Source organism: Thamnophis elegans, unplaced genomic scaffold, assembly GCF_009769535.1.
Source record: "Thamnophis elegans isolate rThaEle1 unplaced genomic scaffold, rThaEle1.pri scaffold_170_arrow_ctg1, whole genome shotgun sequence".
In the NCBI taxonomy this organism is placed as follows: Eukaryota; Metazoa; Chordata; class Lepidosauria; order Squamata; family Colubridae; genus Thamnophis; species Thamnophis elegans.
In genome coordinates, this window is record NW_022473640.1 from 48,050 (window position 1) to 65,477 (window position 17,428).

The following is a 17,428-nucleotide window of genomic DNA, read 5'->3' on the forward strand; positions in this document are numbered from 1 at the left end:
TCGCTGGCCTTGCTGTGCTTTCCGAAGGAAAGTTTTTTTTTTAAATTCAGGTGGCTTTTTCAGGCCAAGGAGCAAGGACTGGAGGGTGTGGGTTTTGTGTGTGTGTGTGTGTGTGTGTGTGTGTGTGTGTGAGAGAGAGAGAGAGAGAGAGAGAGAGGGACAGAGACAGAGAGAAAGAGATAGACAGAAAGGGAGGGAGACACAGAGAGAGAAATAAAGAGAGGGACAGAAAGAGGGGGAGAGAAGGGGGGAGAAACGGAAAGAAAGAAAGAGAGAGAAAGAGACAGAGAGACACACAGATAGGGAGAGAGGGAGATAGAGAGAGGGAGAGAGAAGGAAAAAGAGACACAGAGAGAGAGAGAAACAGAGTGGGGGTGGAGACAGAGATGGAGGGAGAGACAGAGACAGGGCAAGAAAGTGAAAGAAATATACACAGACCCACAGAGGCAGACAGAGACACAGACAGAGAGAAAGAGAGAGATACACACAGAGAAAGACACACACACACAGACAGACAGACAGAAAGGGAGGGAGACAGAGAGAGAGAAAAATAAAGAGAGAGAGAGAGGAGGAAAGAGAAGGGGGTGAAAGTGAAAGAAAGACACACACACACAGAGAGAAAGAGAGACACACAGATAGGGAGGGCGGGAGATAGAGAGAGGGAGAGAGAAGGAAAAAAGACACACAAACACACAGAGAGAGAGAAACAGAGAGGGGGAGACAGAGATAGAGGGAGAGACAGACACAGAGAGAGGGGAAGAAAGTGAAAGATACACAGACACACAGAGACAGACAGACAGACAGACAGAAAGAGAGACACACAGAGAGTGAAAGACACACACACACAGAGAGAGTGAAAGAGAGAGAGAGAGAGAGAGAGAGAGAGAGAGATGCTTCTAGCTTAAAACAATAAAGGAAGCTTTAAACCCATCAAAAGAATTTTTAAAGCATCCCAGAAACATCCCATAAGCTATTTTCCAAAGCACCTGAAGGCCAGACAAGAAATAATAATGGATGGAAAGTGACCAAGGAGGAATTTCCTGATGGTGAGAGCAATCAACCCATGGAACAGAAGTTCCCTTCGGAAGTTGTGGGAGCTTCATCCCTGGAGGCTTTCAAGAAGAGACCAGGCTGCCATCTGTCAGAAATGATATAAGGTCTCCTGCTTGGGCAGGGGGTTGGACTAGATGACCTACAAGGTATCTTCCAGCTCTATTCTGATTGATTGATTCAACCTAGGAAGTAATTCTTGGTTTCTCTCCCTACATTTGATATGGTAGCACTATAGCTGTGGCTCCCTTGTTCTCCATCTTTTTCACGTGGGCTTCCTGGAGCCAAGGTTAGCCAAAACAACTGGGGACATAACCTTTGAGTAAACCTACAACAGATTGCATTGCAAATTCATGTCTCGGGGTCTCTCTCGCAGAAGATCGGCAAGGAGGACCCTCCATGATCCATGATTTTTAAGAGAGAATGCTCAAGAAACCCTTCTGAATCCAGAACGGGAGTTTCAGGCAGAAGGGAAACAACGTTGAGATGTTTCTGTCTGCTTCTGAGCTGTTGAGGTATTCTTGGACTCTTCTCAACGCTCCTTCCCTGTGCCAGCTTCTCTGCTTTCTCCAGTCTGACTCACCGAGTAGGTCCACCACAGTCCAGTATGGATGAGCTCATGCTTGTTTCGGCAGGGTGATGAACTGTGACATTAAGAAACAGTGGCTGGTCTGACATTGGGGATTGGATGTGGAGTGAGTCATCCCCGGCTCGGGCCCCAACATGCAGCTCACGGACGGAACAGTATTAGTCACACCCCACTGATTCAGCACTCAGAATTGCCTTCTCCTTCAATCAGGATAGTATCAGGTCTCCCATCTTGAAGGAGAAGGGGAAGTGGGAAGGAGGAGGAGGAGGAGAAAGGAGAAGGAGGAGAAGAAGAAAGGAGAAAGGAGAAAAAGGAGGAGGAGAAAGGAGGAGGAAGAGAAGGAGAAGGAGAAAGGAGGAGGAGGAGGAGAAGGAGAAAGGAGGAGGAGGAGAAAAGAAAAGGAGAAGAAGGAGAAGAAGAAAGGAGAAAAAAGAGGAGGAGGAGGAGGAGGAGGAGGAAGAGAGGGACAGTGACGATGGTTTAGGATCAATTCAAACTTTATCAGGCAATCTCCTTCTTCTCCTTTTCCTTCTCCTTTTCCTTCTCCTTCAACTAGGATACTATAAGGTTTCCTGCCTTGGAGGAGGAGGAGGAGGAGGAGGAGGAGGAGGACAGTGATGATGGTTTAGGATCAATTCAAACGTTATCAGGCAAGCTCCTTCTCCTTCTCCTTCAACTAGGATACTATAAGGTTTCCTGCCTTGGAGGAGGAGGAGGAGGAGGAGGAGGAGGAGGAGGAGGAGGAGGAGGAGGACAGTGATGATGGTTTAGGATCAATTCAAACGTTATCAGGCAAGCTCCTTCTCCTTCTCCTTCAACTAGGATACTATAAGGTTTCCTGTCTTGAAGGAGAAGGAAGCATTTCCTCTCTTGTCTTCTGGTGCAGACTGGACAGCCCTTTGTCTACAAGGGCGTAGGGTCTCCTACTTCAGTGGGGGGTTGGACTGGAAGACCTCCAAGGTCCCTTCCGATTCTGTTATTCTCCAGGCACCTCAAAAGCACCACACACGTTCCAGTCGACCCAACTCCCCCTCCTTGAGAACCTACCTTTCAGTTGAGCAGGGGGCTTGCAGGTGAAGGAGCATTTCTTGCCAAAGGTGGTCCCTTCGCTGCAGTTGAAAGTCGCCGGGTAGACATGATGTTGGTCTGGGATCTTGCAGTCAATGGGCTCACAGGAGACTCGCTTGTTCCATTCCCCATCCAGGCAGGTCATGGTGGTGCTGGCTTCCCACTGAAAGAAGGGGAAAGGGGGTTCATGAAGTCAGGACTTCCCTTGTCCCATCTCCCACCAGGGACTGGCATCCTGGAATAGCTCTTGATCTTCTCCCTGGCCCAACGGAGCCATCTCCAAATTCCTCTTTCACAACAAATGGGGGGAGCTCTTAGTAGACCCCGAGGAGGGCTTCCAAAGAATGCACTGTAGATGCATCTGTAGACCATCTACAGCTCCATGGTAACCCTGGCCTGGCAGTGATGCCCCCATCACATCTGGAGTTGGAGGTTGGCAAACATCTCCGGAAGGGTTCCCATGGGGCACTCCAGGTTGGGAGCGCTTAATACAGCCTTGGCAGTTCTTGAGGGACTCTGGACATTACAGTGGGACTGAAAAAGTGACTTATGACCATTTTTTTCTACACTTACAACGGTTGCAGCATCAACAGGCTCATATTTATGACAATTGTCAGTCAATAACTTTGGTTGTCTCCCTCCTCTCTCCCTTCCTTCTCTCTCTCCCCCTTTCCCTTTCTCCCTTTCTTTTCTTTTTCTCTCTCTTCCTTCCTTTCCTTTCTCTCCCTCCTTCCTTTTCTCTCTCTTCTTTCCCCCTCTCCCTTACTTCTCTCTCTATCCCTTCCCCCTCTCTCTTCCTTACCCCCTCTCTCTTCCTGCCTTTTTCATTCCTCCTTTCTTCCTTCTCCTTTCTTCCCTCTCCCTTCCCTCTTTCTTCCTTCTCTCTTCCTTCCTTCCCCCTCTCTCTTCCTCTCCTCTCTCTCCCTTATTTCTATTCTCTCTCTCCCTTCCCTCTCCCTTCCTCCTTTCTCTCTCTCTCTCCATTCCCCCTCTTTCTCCCTTTCCTTCCCTCTCTCCCTTCCCTCTCATTCTCCTTTTCCTTCTCTCTCTCTTACTTCCTTTCCTTTCTCTCTCTCCTTCCTCCCCCCTTCCTTCTCTCTCTTACTCTTCCTTCCCTTTCTCTCTCTCTTCCTTCCCCCTCTCTCCCCATGCCCTTTTCACTCCTCCCTTCTTCCTCCTCCCTCTCTTTCTCCCTTTCCTTCCCTCTCTCCCTTCCCTCTCATTCTCCTTTTCCTTCTCTCTCTATCTTCATTCCTTTCTCCCACTCCTTCCTTTTCTCTCTCTTCCTTCCCCCTCTCTCCCCCCCTCTCCCTTCCTTCTTTCTCTCCCTTTCTCTCTCTTCCCCCACCGCAGTGCAAATCTCTCTCATTATCCCGATTTCAGGAAAAGATGGAGCCTTTTGCAAACCATCAGCAATGGAAAACCTCCAGTGTACTCCACGGGTACGCTGATAGCACAGAGTCGGTTGCCAAATTAAGATTTGCGCCTGCACACAAATATCTTTGCAACTTGTGCGCACATAACACACAGACAAAATAATTGGGGGAAACTATCCGATTCTTCTTTCTCCTTTTTCCTGAAAAACTCTGGATTCTTTTCAGCTTTAAAGAGCACCACAAGAGAGAGAAACAAGCAAGCCATTCGGGCTTGGGTGGGGTCTCTCTCTCTCTCTCTCTCTCTCTCTCTGTGTGTCTCTGTGTGTGTGTGCGTGTGTAGGGGAGGGGAGGGCAGGTTGGAGAAGGAGAAGAGACAGCCAACTTTCTCCTCTGGAAGAGAAAGGAGCCAGTCAGTGCTGGGGCCGTGTTAGGGTAGAAAGAAACCTCATGCAACAGAGGCCCAGATGGTGGAATTTGCTCTTCTAAATTGAGAAAACTCAACATGTCTCTCCCCGTTTCTTGCGGGAAGACGCCATGCTTCTGCTCACTCTCTCCCTGACACAGATGTGGTCTCTGCTAGCTGCCATAACCCTAATTTAGATGGTGATAGCAGGGTCAAAGGCATCTGACAGAGGCTTTCCCCAAAGACATCCTAACAAACAGTCTCTTTTCGGGGGAGTGAGATCCCCCCCCCTGCTTCTCCTTCTAAGTTTAGTTCTCCTCTCCCGCCCGGGAGTTTTTACGGTGTATTTATTCGCCGTGCTCAAAGCAAAAGGGGAGGGACAGCTCGGCTTAAGTCCCTCGGTATTTCCTTGGCTTAAAGTCAGGGATAGGAAGAACGGTTGCAGGCACTGGGTCTTCCTAGTTTAGAGAAAAGAAGGACCAGTGGGGGACAGGAGAGCAGTTTCCCAATATTGGGAATATTGGGAATATTGGCGCAGTGGTCAGAGTGCGGTACTGCAGGCTACTTCTGCCGACTGCCGGCTGACTACAATTTGGCAGTTCGAATCTCACCAGGCTCAAGGTTGACTCAGCCTCCCGTCCTTCCAAGGTGGGTCAAATGAGGACACAGACTGTTGGGGGCAAGAGGCTGACTCTGTAAACCGCTTAGAGAGGGCTGTAAAGCATTGTAAAGCGGTATATAAGTCTAAGTGCTATTGCTATTTGAGGGGCTGCCACAAAGAAGGGGGGGTCGAAGTATTTTCCAAAGCACCTGAAGGCAGGACTAGAAGCGATGGATGGAATCTAATCAAGGAGAGAAGCAACTTGGAATTAAGGAGAAACTTCTTAACAGTGAGGACAAACAGTGGAATGGCTTGCCTTCACATATTGTGGGTGCGTCATCGCTGGAGGTTTTTAAGAAGAGACTGGACAGTCACTTATCTGATATAGTGTAGGGTCTCCTGCTTGAGCAGTGGGTTGGACTAGAAGACCTCCAAGGTCCCTTCCAACCCTGTTATTCTATGTTTTGTGTTATCACCGCTGCCTCCCTGCAACCCCATAGCTAAGAAAGACCTCGATTTCTAGCATCGCATCTCCCATCAGAGTCACCTTGGGGTGAGATGGGTAATGGTAAAGGTTCCCCTCGCACATCTGTGCTAGTCGTTCCCGACTCTAGGGGGCGGTGCTCATCTCCGTTTCAAAGCCGAAGAGCCAGCGCTGGATGAAGACGTCTCCGTGGTCATGTGGCCAGCATGACTCAAAGCCAAAGGCGCACAGAAGGCTGTTCCCTTCCCACTAAAGGCGGTTCCTCTTTTTCTACTTGCATTTTTAACCTGCTTTCGAACTGCTAGGTTGGCAGAAGCTGGGACAAGTCACGGGAGCTCACTCCATTATGCGGTATTAGGGATTCGAACCGCCGAACTGCTGACCTTTCTGATCGACAAGCTGAGTGTCTTAGCCACTGAGCCACTGCTAAGTGAGATGAACAGCTGTATCCATTTGCAAAATGAATAAATCACACAGCAATGGTATATATGTATATATAGACCAGTTCTACCCACCTGACTCTGGGGCAGATCGTTGGTTCTGTGAGCCCGGAGGACATAACCTGTTCGGCAGGTAACGTTGCACTTGGCCCCGTTGTAGTGCCCTCCATCGGTGAAAGTCAGCATGGCATTCTCAATGTCCAACTCTTGGCAGTCCTTGGTCTTGCAAGAATGAGAGACACAGCTGTTCAAGAGGGGAAAGAAAAAGTTTAGGGTAGGATAATAATCAGACTTCCAAGGTAGGATGGAGCTGGTAGGGTGGTAAGATCCTAAAGAGTTTTAGTTTAGTTTAGTTTAATAAGATTTGTATGCCGCCCACTCCCTTGGGACTCTGGGCGGCTTACAGGCAAAGTAAAAAAATATATATATTAAAAATTAAGACTAAAAAGATACAATTATTAAAGAGCTCTGTGGTTTCACCTAAATGTGATTTTTTCTTCAGAATTTTTTCCCCTGTGTTCTGAAAGAAACGTTTTTATTCATACTTCATGTTTAGGATGAGTCAAAATTTCCTTCCTTCCTTTCCTTCCTACCCTCTTTCCTTCCTTCCTACCCTCTTTCCTTCCTTCCTTCTCTTCCCTTTCCTTCCCCTTCCTTTCTCCTCTCAACCTCCCTCCTTCTCCTTCCTTCCTTCCTTCCTTCCTTCCTTCCTTTCCTCACTTCCTTCCTTTCCTCTTTCCTTCCTTCCTTCTCTTCCCTTTCCTTTCCCTTCCCTTCCTTTCTTCCCCCTCTCTTGCCTTCCCTCTTTCCTTCCTTCCCTCTCTTTTCCTTCCCTTCCCTCCCCTTCCTTTCTCTTCCCTCCCTCTTCCTTCCTTCCCTCTTCCCTTTCTTCTTTTTCCTTTCCTCTCCTTCCCTTCCTTTCTCCTCTCTCTCTCCCTCTTTCCTTCGTTCCTTCCCTTCCCCTTCCCTCCCTCTCCTTCCTTCCCCCTCACTTCCTCCCTATGAGCTTCCTTCCTTCATCACCTCCTCCCTCCCAAGACAATGTGTGTTCAGCCAATTTCTGCTTTGCTTGATCCTTAGGACTAGCCTCTTGTTGTCTAATGATGAAAGAACCACGTCAAATTGCAGGGGATGTTCTGTCTAATTGATTCAAGGAACGGCCATTGAGATGGCCCCAATTTCTGGATGGGAAATACTGTAGGAAGGAGAGGAAGAAGAATTCCACAGCACTTATGCCAAGGTGCATCTGGGTTTTAAAAACCACATCAAGGGAAAAAGCATTCAGGGATTGGAGGGGAAAAAATGAATTAAAGATGCCGAGAGGCATTTTTAATGTGCTGGGGATTCCCTGTGTCAGGTGGCACATGGTCAAGGTCAGAAATGAAATATCTTCTCATAAAGTATATTCTGTGTGTGTGTGTGTGTGTGTGTGTGTGTGTGTGTCTGTCTGTCTGTCTGTCTGTCTCTCTCTGTAGCTTTCTGTGTTTCTCTTTCTGTGTTTCTCTGTTTCTCTCTCTCTCTCTGTCTCTCTCTCTGTGTCTCTCTTTCTCTGTGTCTCTTTCTCTCTTTGTCTCTCGGTCTGTCTCTCTCTGTCTCTATGTCTCTGTGTGAGTTTTTTTGTCTCTCTGTATGTGTGTCTCTGTCTCTCTGTCTCTGTCTCTGTATCTCTCTCGTTGTGTCTCTGTCTCCCTCTCTGTCTCTCTCTCTATGTCCTCTGTGTGTGTGTTTCTCTGTGTGTGTCTTTGTCTCTCTCTGTGTGTCTCTGTCTCTCTGTGTCTCTTTCTCTGTGTCTCTTTCTCTGTATCTCTTTCTCTGTATCTCTTTCTCTGTATCTCTGTCTGTCTCTCTCTCTCCCTCTCTGTGTCTCTGTCTCTCTATCGCTCTCTCTGTCTCTCTCTCTGTGTGTGTCCCTCTCTCTGTGTTTCTCTGTCTCTGTGTGTGTGTTTCTCTGTCTCTGTCTCTCTCTCTCTGTATCTTTCTCTGTGTGTCTCTCTCTGCCTCTCTGTCTCTCCGTCTTTCTCTCTGTCTCTCTCTGTGTGTTTCTGTCTCTCTCTGTCTCTCTCTGTCTCTCTCTCTGTATATTTCTCTGTGTGTCTCTCTCTGCCTCTCTATCTCTCCGTCTCTCTCTGTGTGTGTCTCTCTGTGTGTGAGTGTGCTTCTCTTTCTGTGTCTCTCTCTGTGTGTTTCTCTGTCTCTCTCTGTCTCTCTGTCTCTCTCTCTCCGTATATTTCTCTGTGTGTGTCTCTCTGCCTCTCTATCTCTCCGTCTCTCTCTCTGTGTGTCTCTCTGTGTGTGAGTGTGTTTCTCTTTCTGTGTCTCTCTCTGTGTGTTTCTCTGTCTCTCTGTGTCTCTCTCTGTCTCTCTCTGTGTGTTTCTCTGTCTCTGTCTCTGTCTCTCTGTGTCTCTTTCTCTGTGTTTGTGTGTGTGTGTATGTGAATGTGTTTGTGTGTACTACCATCTGTGCTGCACAGCTGTAAATTGAAGGGTGTGAGAGAAAACACACAGCCCACCCTGCAGAAGCTGGCTCTTGGCTGCTTCAACAAATGTATGGATAATAAAATACGGTTCAGAGGATCTGAGGAAAGCAAATGTACTACTATCAAGTGTGCAATGCACACTCGGCACTTCAAAGGAAAGGAGAACACATGCTATCTGGGGTGGGGAAAACAGTACAAAATTGAAACCGGGAACTCGGGATCTTCTAATTCTTGGCCCATGTCAATTCTCTTGGTAGAAGTTGATAGACGCTTGGTATACGCCGTTAAACGTATGGGAATAATCCAGGTTAAATTTCAACCCTAGTTGTTTGGGGTCTCACCTGATCTGACCTCAAACTGCCTTCAAAAGCCCAGGAAGAGCGTGGAACGCGATGAGATCCAGGTTCCTAAAACCTTTTCCAGGAGACCATCTGAACCTGACTTCAAAATACCTTCAAAGGCTTAGGAAGGGGTTCACGGGGCTATGAAAAATGCTAACCAGAATCATTTCCAAAAGGAGGAGGAGGAGGAGGAGGAGAAGTAGAAGAGGAGGAAGAGGAGGAGGAGACAAGGAGGAGAAGGAGAGGAGGAAGAGAAGAAGAAAGAGGAAGAGGGGGAAGGGGGAAGAGGAAGAAGAAGAGGAGGAGGAGAAGAACAATTGGAAGAAGAAGAAGTAGAAGAGAAGGAGAGGAGGAGGAGAAGAAGAGGAGGAGGGGAAGAAGAAAGAGGAGAAGGAGGAAGGGGGAAGAGGAAGAAGAGGTGGTGGAGGAGAAGAATTGGAAGAAGAAGAAGTAGAAGAGAAGGAGAGGAGGAGAGGAGGAGGAAGAGGAGAAGAGGAGGAGGAGGGGAAGAAGAAAGAGGAGAAGGAGGAAGGGGGAAAGGAAGAAGAAGAGGAGGAGGGGGTGGAGAAGAAGAAGATGATGAAAAAGAAGAAGAGGAGGGGAAGGAGAAGAAGAAGAAGAAGAGGAGGAGGAGGAGAGGAAGAAGAGAAGAAGAAAGAGGAGGAGTGGAAAGGGGGAAGAGGAAGAAGAGGAGGAGAAGAAGAAGAAGAATTGGAAGAAGAAGTAGAAGAGAAGGAGAGGAGGAGGAGAAGAAGAAGAGGAGGAGGGGAAGAAGAAAGAGGAGAAGGAGAGAGGGGGAAAAGGAAATAGAAGAAGAAGAAGGAGAAGGAGAAGGAGAAGGAGAAGGAGAATCTGAACCAGGCCAAAGAAAAGCAGAAGAGCTGGAAGGTTTAGGATGCAGCAGGCAAATCATTTAAGCTTCCTGCCAGGGTAAGTCCTACTGGGAAACCGATCAACCTGCCTTGGCGAAGACCACAAGCGTTTGATGCTGGAATTTGAATATTACCATAGATTTATAACCCACTCCGAGCTTGAGACACCAGCGAGGTGATAATATTTCCTCTTTTTTCGGTTCAAAAACAAATCTGAGCTGATTTGCAGGAGAAAGGGGGCCCTACCACATCAAGGTAAAAAGTCCTGTTTTCCAAATCTCTCAATCGCGACCATGGAGAAAGGCTGCTGGAGCTCTCCAACAGTATCCAGACAGAGAGAGACTGTTTCCTCTGCAATTTTTTTTAAAGCATAATTGCTTCCCAGCAGGTCTTCAAATGTTCATTTTTTTCATATGGAAGAAGAAGGCTTCATCGCTAGCTCACCAAAGCTCAGGAAGAAGCTTTGGAACGCACCTGGAAAGCCACGGCAAATAAATTTCGACAACCCCACATTCCGGTTGGGAAGGGACCACCCAGCTTCTTCCAATGAGGAGTCAGAACCACTTAGAGTCGACCTCTCTTGAAAGGAACACGGATATCAGTGAGTGTTGTGGCCCACCAGCGGCCAGTGAGGAAGGTTCTGAGTCTGGGGAAGTCTCTGAGGAGGGCTCTGCGTCGGAGGCCGAGAGGGGGCCAGAGCCATCTGACAGTTATCGGCTGCCTTCAGAGTCAGACATCAGTGAGGCAGAAGAACAGCTGGAGCCTGTTCCCAGTGTGTGCATGTGCAGAATTGCCAGATGAAGGGAACAGCTAAAGAACAGGGGTCAACTTGGGAGTAAGGTCACAGGTGGACAGTGAATGGCCCCTCCCAGAGGAAATAAAAGAGGAGCCAAAGGGGAGTGGAGTTTGCAGGAGACAATTAGTTCACTTCATTGGTTTGTGACTCTCCGAGGCTCCTTGCCAGGTTTTGCAGATATCGGTCTGGCAGCTCTCCAAGCCAGAGAAGGTCTGTGACTGCGAATCCTCCCTCGAAAGACTTTGCTGGAGGTGAATGAGCAGAATTCACAGTCAAAAAAGAAAAGGGTTTTTTGTCGGGATGGAGTTTGCTTCAGTCTCTTGGGAAGCCTCGGTCAGAACATCCAGATTTTTGGATTTTTGGATACTGTTGTGGCCCGCCAGCAGCCAGCAGAACTGGCAGCCAAATTGGACAGTGAGGAGGATTGGGGAGGAACATGGGCCAGTCCTGGAGTCTGGGGAAGGCTCTGATGAGGGCTCTGTGTCAGAGGCAGAGATGGGGCTAGAGCCCTATGCCAGTTATCAGCTGCCTTCAGAGACATCAGTGAGGCAGAAGAACAGCTGGAGCCTGTTCCCAGTGTGTGCAGGCGCAGAGTGTCCAGATGAAGGGAGCAGCTAAAGAACAGGAGTCGACTTCACAGTAAGGCCACAGGTGGACGATGAATGGCCCCTCCCAGAGGGAATAAAAGAGGAGCGAAAGGGGAGTGGAGTTTGCAGGAGGCTATCAGTTCGTTCCTGCATTCTTGCCAAGTATGGCAGCATCTGAAAGATATCGGCCTGGCCACTTTCCAAGCCTGATCAAGGTCGGCAATTGTGAACTACACTATATTGCCAATTGCTCACCACTGATTCTGATTATGTGGATAGGTGAGCGAATATTTTTGGCAATATAGGGTATCTTGAAAGATGGTGGGAGAGGAAAGACTTTGCTGGAGAGGAATTTACAGTCAATTCAATAAAAAGGGTTTATCGGGATGAGGACCCGGCTTCGTGCTGCTAGGGAAGCCTTGGTCAGAACAGTGAAGAAGGGCATAATGGGTGGTGAAAGTAAACCTAAAGATTTGCACGAGATCCCGTCCTGCAACATTTCTGTCCTTTTGCTGCAAAGAAGAACCTCCAACGGGAGAAAAGGAAAACCAGTTTTAGCACACAGAAGTTAGGGCTGAAGCAATGAATCGAATCGCCTGGAAGGAGGTGAGTAAATTCAGAGACCTCCCACTGGCCAGATCTGGTTTCAAACCCAAGGTCCAGTTTGGGGCTTTTGGGGGCCAACCCCACAGCAGGAAGCTGGCAAGGGTAGAAAAAAAGACTTCCTGGAATAACTGGGAGCTAAAGTGTTGCTGAAAAACTCAACCGGGAAGGTTTTGATATGGACAGGCAAATAGACGGAGAGAGAGGGAGGGAGGGAAGAAAGAAGTAAAGGGAGGAAGGGACAAAGGAAGGAAGGAAGGAAGGAAGAAGGAGGGAGGGAGGGATGAAGGAAAGGGAGGGAAGGTGGAAGGAACTTGGAGGGAGGGAGGAAAGAGGGAGGGAGGAAGGAAAGAAAAAAGTGAGGGACAAAGGAAGGAGGGAGAGAGGGATGAAGGAAGGAAGAAGAGGGAGGAAAGGACTGAAAGAAGAAAGGAAGGAAGGAAGGAAGGAAGGAAGGACTTGAAGGGTTGGAGGAAGGAAATTCTAAACATCACACATAAAGGAAGCCAAAGAAGTTTTATGGGGACAAGGGAAGAAAGATTTCAGCACCTTCCTAATCCACGGCCCACCCAGCTGGTTTTTGCAGCCAATGCAGAATTTAAAAAACCCGGTCTGATTTGTTCCGGCGCGCTTTCAACCAAAGCCACATTTCCCACTCAAGGCTGACAGTAAAGATCCACTGAAAAGCAAAGAAAGCATTTGTGTGTGTGAATGAGTGTACAAGTGTGTGTGTGTGTGTCCCCTGTGAGAAGAATCAAAACCCAAACGGCAAAGATCTCCTCTCCTTCTTTCCCGGAGCGGGGGAAGGTCTCCCTTCTCGAGCTGCTCATTTAAGTCCAACCTTGGAACTGTGCCGACACAGAAGACGGAGGTCACCTAGAGAGGTCAGCAGAGGTGGAAATAATCTATGGACCTCCTCCCTTGTGGGGTTAAATGGCCCGGCCTGTTTGTATTCAGGGAGGGCCACATGGCTCCTGCCAACAAGGCCAAAGGTCAACCATCCCTTTCCCCTTTCTTCTTCCCGATGACCCTCTTCATCGTCGTCTGAAGCTGGCGACTAATGAGAACCCAAAGGAGGATCTTACCTCTGCTCCGCGGGGCTGTAGGTCTGCCCGCTCCGGCAGCTGCTGACAGCGATGGGGTCGAAATTCTGGAAGGAGCGCAAGGCCACCCCGGAGATGGCCACATACTGAGATCTGAAGGTGACGAGGATGGCCCGAGTCCGGTAGAAACGCTGGCTGAGGTCATGGACAACTGGGATAATCAAAGGGTTTTTGCGGCAGCTCAAACCGTGCTCCCCTGGGGGGGGGTAGGTTGGGGGTGGTGATGAGAGGGAGAAGGGTTAGATAAAAGAAAAAGAGAGAAGGGTCAGGGTTGGTGGGAAAGAGAAAAAAGATTGAGGAGGGTCTTTTAATTGGGCAGAAGAAGGTAAGTGGAAAGGAGGAGTACAACAATGCTTGAGGAGGGGGCTGGACTATCTGTCAACTATCAATCATCTCAATCATCAAACATCAATCAAACTAACAATTATCTCTCTCTCTCCCTCTCTCTCTCTTGTATCTATCTATCTATCTCTATCTATCTATCTATCTATCTATCTATCTATCTATCATCTATATCTATCATCTATATCTATATCTATATCTATATCTATATCTATATCTATATCTATATCTATCTATACCTATATATCTATACATCTATTATATCTATATCTATATCTATATATATCTATATCTATATATCCATCTATCCATCCATCCATCCATCCATCCATCCATCCATCCATCCATCCATCCATCCATCCATCCATCTATCTATCTATCTATCTATCTATCTATCTATCTATCTATCTATCTACTATATCTATCTACTATCTGTCTATATGTCTATTTGTATCTATTATCTATCTACCATCTATTTATCTACCTATATCATCTTTCTGTCTGTGCCTATCATCATCTATCCATCCATCCATCCATCCATCCATCCATCCATCCATCCATCATACAACATCTATCTATATCCATCCAATCATCCATCCACCCATGTATCCACCTATCATATAACATATATCTATCTATATCCATCCATCCATCCCTCCTTCCATCCATCCATCCATCACTCTCTCTCATATCTATCATCTAACATCCATCCATCATCCATCCATCATCCATCCATATCTATCTATCATCTATCTATATCATCTCTATCTCTTCTCTGTCTGTCTGTCTATCTATCTATCATCTATCTATATCATCTCTATCTCTTCTCTGTCTGTCTGTCTGTCTATCTATCATCTATCTATCTATCTATCTATCTATCTATCTATCTATCTATCTATCTATCTATCTATCTATCTATCTATCCTATCTATCACATCTACTCCAAGGTCCCTTCCAACTCTGTTATTCTGTTATCCTTAGAAATCCATTGGATCTTTACTGAATAGGATTCTAACATTGCAAGAGATCCGAGCCACATACTTGGCATCGTATTAAATGCCACCCAGTGGGAATCCAGGGTTGTCAGCTCAGCTTTGTGCTTATCGGCCCCTGAATTAAAATCAACAATAAACACGTAGAAACATAGAAAGAATCAATGAAAATTGTTTTCCCACCCAAATGAGCTGGTGAAACTCCATGAAATTAACCTGCTGCTGATTTTTGCGTGTCTAATTTTTTCTTTTAAATCTTCCTGTTCTCTGGCCTATTCCAAGGGGAAGTTTAAAAAAAACAAAACACCAACATTTTATTTCATGTTGTGTTATAACTGAGCTAGCCTTCTCACCGAGATCGTGACTTTGGTTTTTAGTGTCCACCAGCTGCACGAAAATGGACTCTTGTTTCTGGTCAAGGTCCATCTCCAGCCATGTCCCATCTGTTACTAAGTGGATAATCACAGCAGTGGCTACCATGGGTTGGGTATAGAAAGCCTATGGAGAGAGAAAGAGGGGATCAGTTCTCACTTAAACATAACACAACCATTCATGTTATTAAACATAACGTTAAAATTAAATGTATCAATTTAATGTGTTATTTTAATTTATTAAAATAAAACTACTATGCACAGCCATTAATGGTCCAAGACTACCTGGAGCTACGCCACCTTCGGTCTGACCTAAGCGTAGTACACAAAATTGTCTGCTACAACGTCCTACATGTCAATGACTACGTCAGCTTCAACCTCAATAATATTTGGGCAAACAATCGATAGGAACTCAAGATAAACCGCTCCAAACTCGATTGCAGAAAATACGACTTCAGCCACAGAGTGGTCAACGCCTGGAATGCTCTACCTGACTCCGTTGTTATTTCCTCAAACCCCCAAAACTTCAACTTTAAATTGTCCACTGTGGACCTCACCCCATTCCTCAGAGGTCCGTAAAGGGAGCGTGCATAAGCGCACCAGCGTGCCTTCCGTCCCTGTCCTACTGTCCCCATTTATCTGTACTCATTTCCTTTGTTCATGCCCATGTTTATACTTATACCTGTTATCTCGCGCCTGTTTGACAAACTAACTAAATAAAATAAAATAAATAAATAAAGTTGGAAGCTTCAGCACAGGTTGTCTGTTGAAGGCTTGAATTTCAATCCCTTGAGGGCAATGGATAAGAGGGGGAAGACCTTTAACTAGTAAGGAGAAGTTACCACTCTTGGTGAACCTCCAAAACTAAGATTCTTAGCAACCTTCATCTAACACCCACCCATGAGGCCTGCTGAGAACTATCCAGAGGTCCCTCACAATCTTTAACCAGAATCTGATATATTACATTTCTTTATGATATATCTCTGTTTCAAAGCCAAAGAGCCAGCGCTGTCCGAAGACGTCTCCGTGGTCATGTGGCCGGCATGACTCAGCGCCAAAGGCGTACGGGACGCTGTTCCCTTCACACCAAAGGTGGTTCCTATTTTTCTACTTGCATTTTTTAATGTGCTTTCGAACTGCTAGGTTGGCAGAAGCTGGGGCAAGTCACAGGTGCTCACTCCGTTACGCGGCACTGGGGATTCGAACCACCGAACTGCCGACCTTTCTGATTGACAAGCTCAGCATCTTAGCCACGAAGCCACTGCATTGCATATTTATAAATTATACATAAACATTTATAAAAATACATTTATCATATTTATAAATTATAAATATAAATTGCATTGCATATTTACCTTCAGCCAGAAAACGGTGTGAGTATGGTTGGCAGTGCAGGGGTACCATGCGTATTGGGCCATAGCATCATTGAAGTCATACTCCTTGGTCCGGCACATCTGATAAAAAGAAGAACATTACGTCCAGTTGGAGGGGGGGGAGTGTACATAAAATCCGTGCAACCAGTGGATGCAACTTATGTGTTGACCGATAGGCTTGTACGGAGTCTAGAACAAACTTGTTGTGGGCAACTTGCTGTAGGACAACTTGCCGCATGAGAATTCAATGCTGTATTAATCCTTTCATTCAGATACAGTTGAAGAGCCATGGTGGGTCAGTGGTTAGAATGCAGTAATGCAGGCTAAACTCTGCTCACTGCAAGGAGTTCGATCCAGACTGGCTCAAGGTTGACTTCTTTTCTCCCTCCCTCCCTCCCTCCCTCCCTCCCTCCCTTCTGTGGTGGTGCAATGGTTAGAATGTAGTATAGCAGGCTAAACTCTGCTCACTGCCAGGAGTTCGATCCTTACTGACTCAAGGTTGACTTCCTTCCTTCCTTCCTTCCTTCCTTCTGTGGTGGCACAGTGGTTAGAATGCAGTATAGCAGGCTAAACTCTGCTCACTGCCAGGAGTTTGATCTCAACTGGCTCAAGATTGACTCAGCCTTCTACCTTTCTGAAGTCAGTAAAATGAGGACCCAGATTGTTGGGGGCAAGAGGCTGACACTGTAAACTGCTTAGAGAGGGCTGTAAAAGCACTGTGAAGCGGTATATAAGTCTAAGTGCTTTTGTTATTCTATTCTATTCTATTCCATTCCATGCCACTCCACTCCACTCCACTCTATTCCTATTCCTATTCCTATTCCTATTCCTATTCCTATTCCTATTCCTATCCTATTCCATTCCATCCCATCCCATTCCACCCCACTCCACTCCACCATACCCTACTCTACCCTATTCTGAGCTGTGGCAGCACAGTGGCTAGAATGCAGTACTGCAGGCAAACTCTGCCTACTGCCAGGTGTTCGATCCTGACCGGCTCAAGGTTGACTCAGCCTTCCATCCTTCCAAGGTGGGTCAAACGAGGACCCAAATTATTGGGGGCAATATTGTGACTCTGTAAACCACTTAAGCGAGGGCTGTAAAAGCAACATGAAGCGGTAGATAAGTCTAAGTGCTATTTCTATCATTCCGTAGCCCTTCAACCGGCTGCGAAGGAGAGAAAGCTTTTTTGGAGGAGACGCTGTGAACTCCCATGGTGGCAAACATGGAAAAGGAATCCCGCAGAACTTCAAGTCAGAATGATTTCCTTACATCCACACAGATATATTCTTTTTTTTTTTTAACCAAAAAATAAATTCAAGTATTCGGAGCACGGAGCAGCTAAACTTGGCCAAAAGTGAAGTCATGATTTCTCTCATTTAAATCCCCTCCAAAAGAGAGAGAGAGAGAGAGAGAGAGAGAGAGAGAATGGGGGGGGGGAAGAATCCGTGGGCAAAACATAAATCAGGTTTAATGGGTTGGAAAAAGTTTTTCAGTTTTGTTAAATATATATATATATATAAATGGAAGGGGGGTGGGAAGGGGGGGGGAGAAAGAAAA

General features: G+C 46.7%; 1 protein-coding gene across 1 annotated transcript in view; it reads right to left on the reverse strand.

Moving 5' to 3' along the window:
- LOC116523325 (pappalysin-1-like) overlaps positions 1-16,158 on the reverse strand; it is a 53,773-nt gene extending 37,615 nt beyond the window's left edge. Inside the window, exons 1-6 of the mRNA XM_032238430.1 lie at positions 16,102-16,158; positions 15,851-15,949; positions 14,478-14,622; positions 12,773-12,986; positions 6,087-6,255; positions 2,687-2,870 (exon numbers count right to left, since the gene is read on the reverse strand). Coding sequence (XP_032094321.1) covers positions 2,687-2,870; positions 6,087-6,255; positions 12,773-12,986; positions 14,478-14,622; positions 15,851-15,949; positions 16,102-16,158 — 868 coding nt within the window. The remainder of the gene's footprint in view (positions 1-2,686; positions 2,871-6,086; positions 6,256-12,772; positions 12,987-14,477; positions 14,623-15,850; positions 15,950-16,101) is intronic.
- Between the last annotated feature and the right edge of the window lie 1,270 nt (positions 16,159-17,428).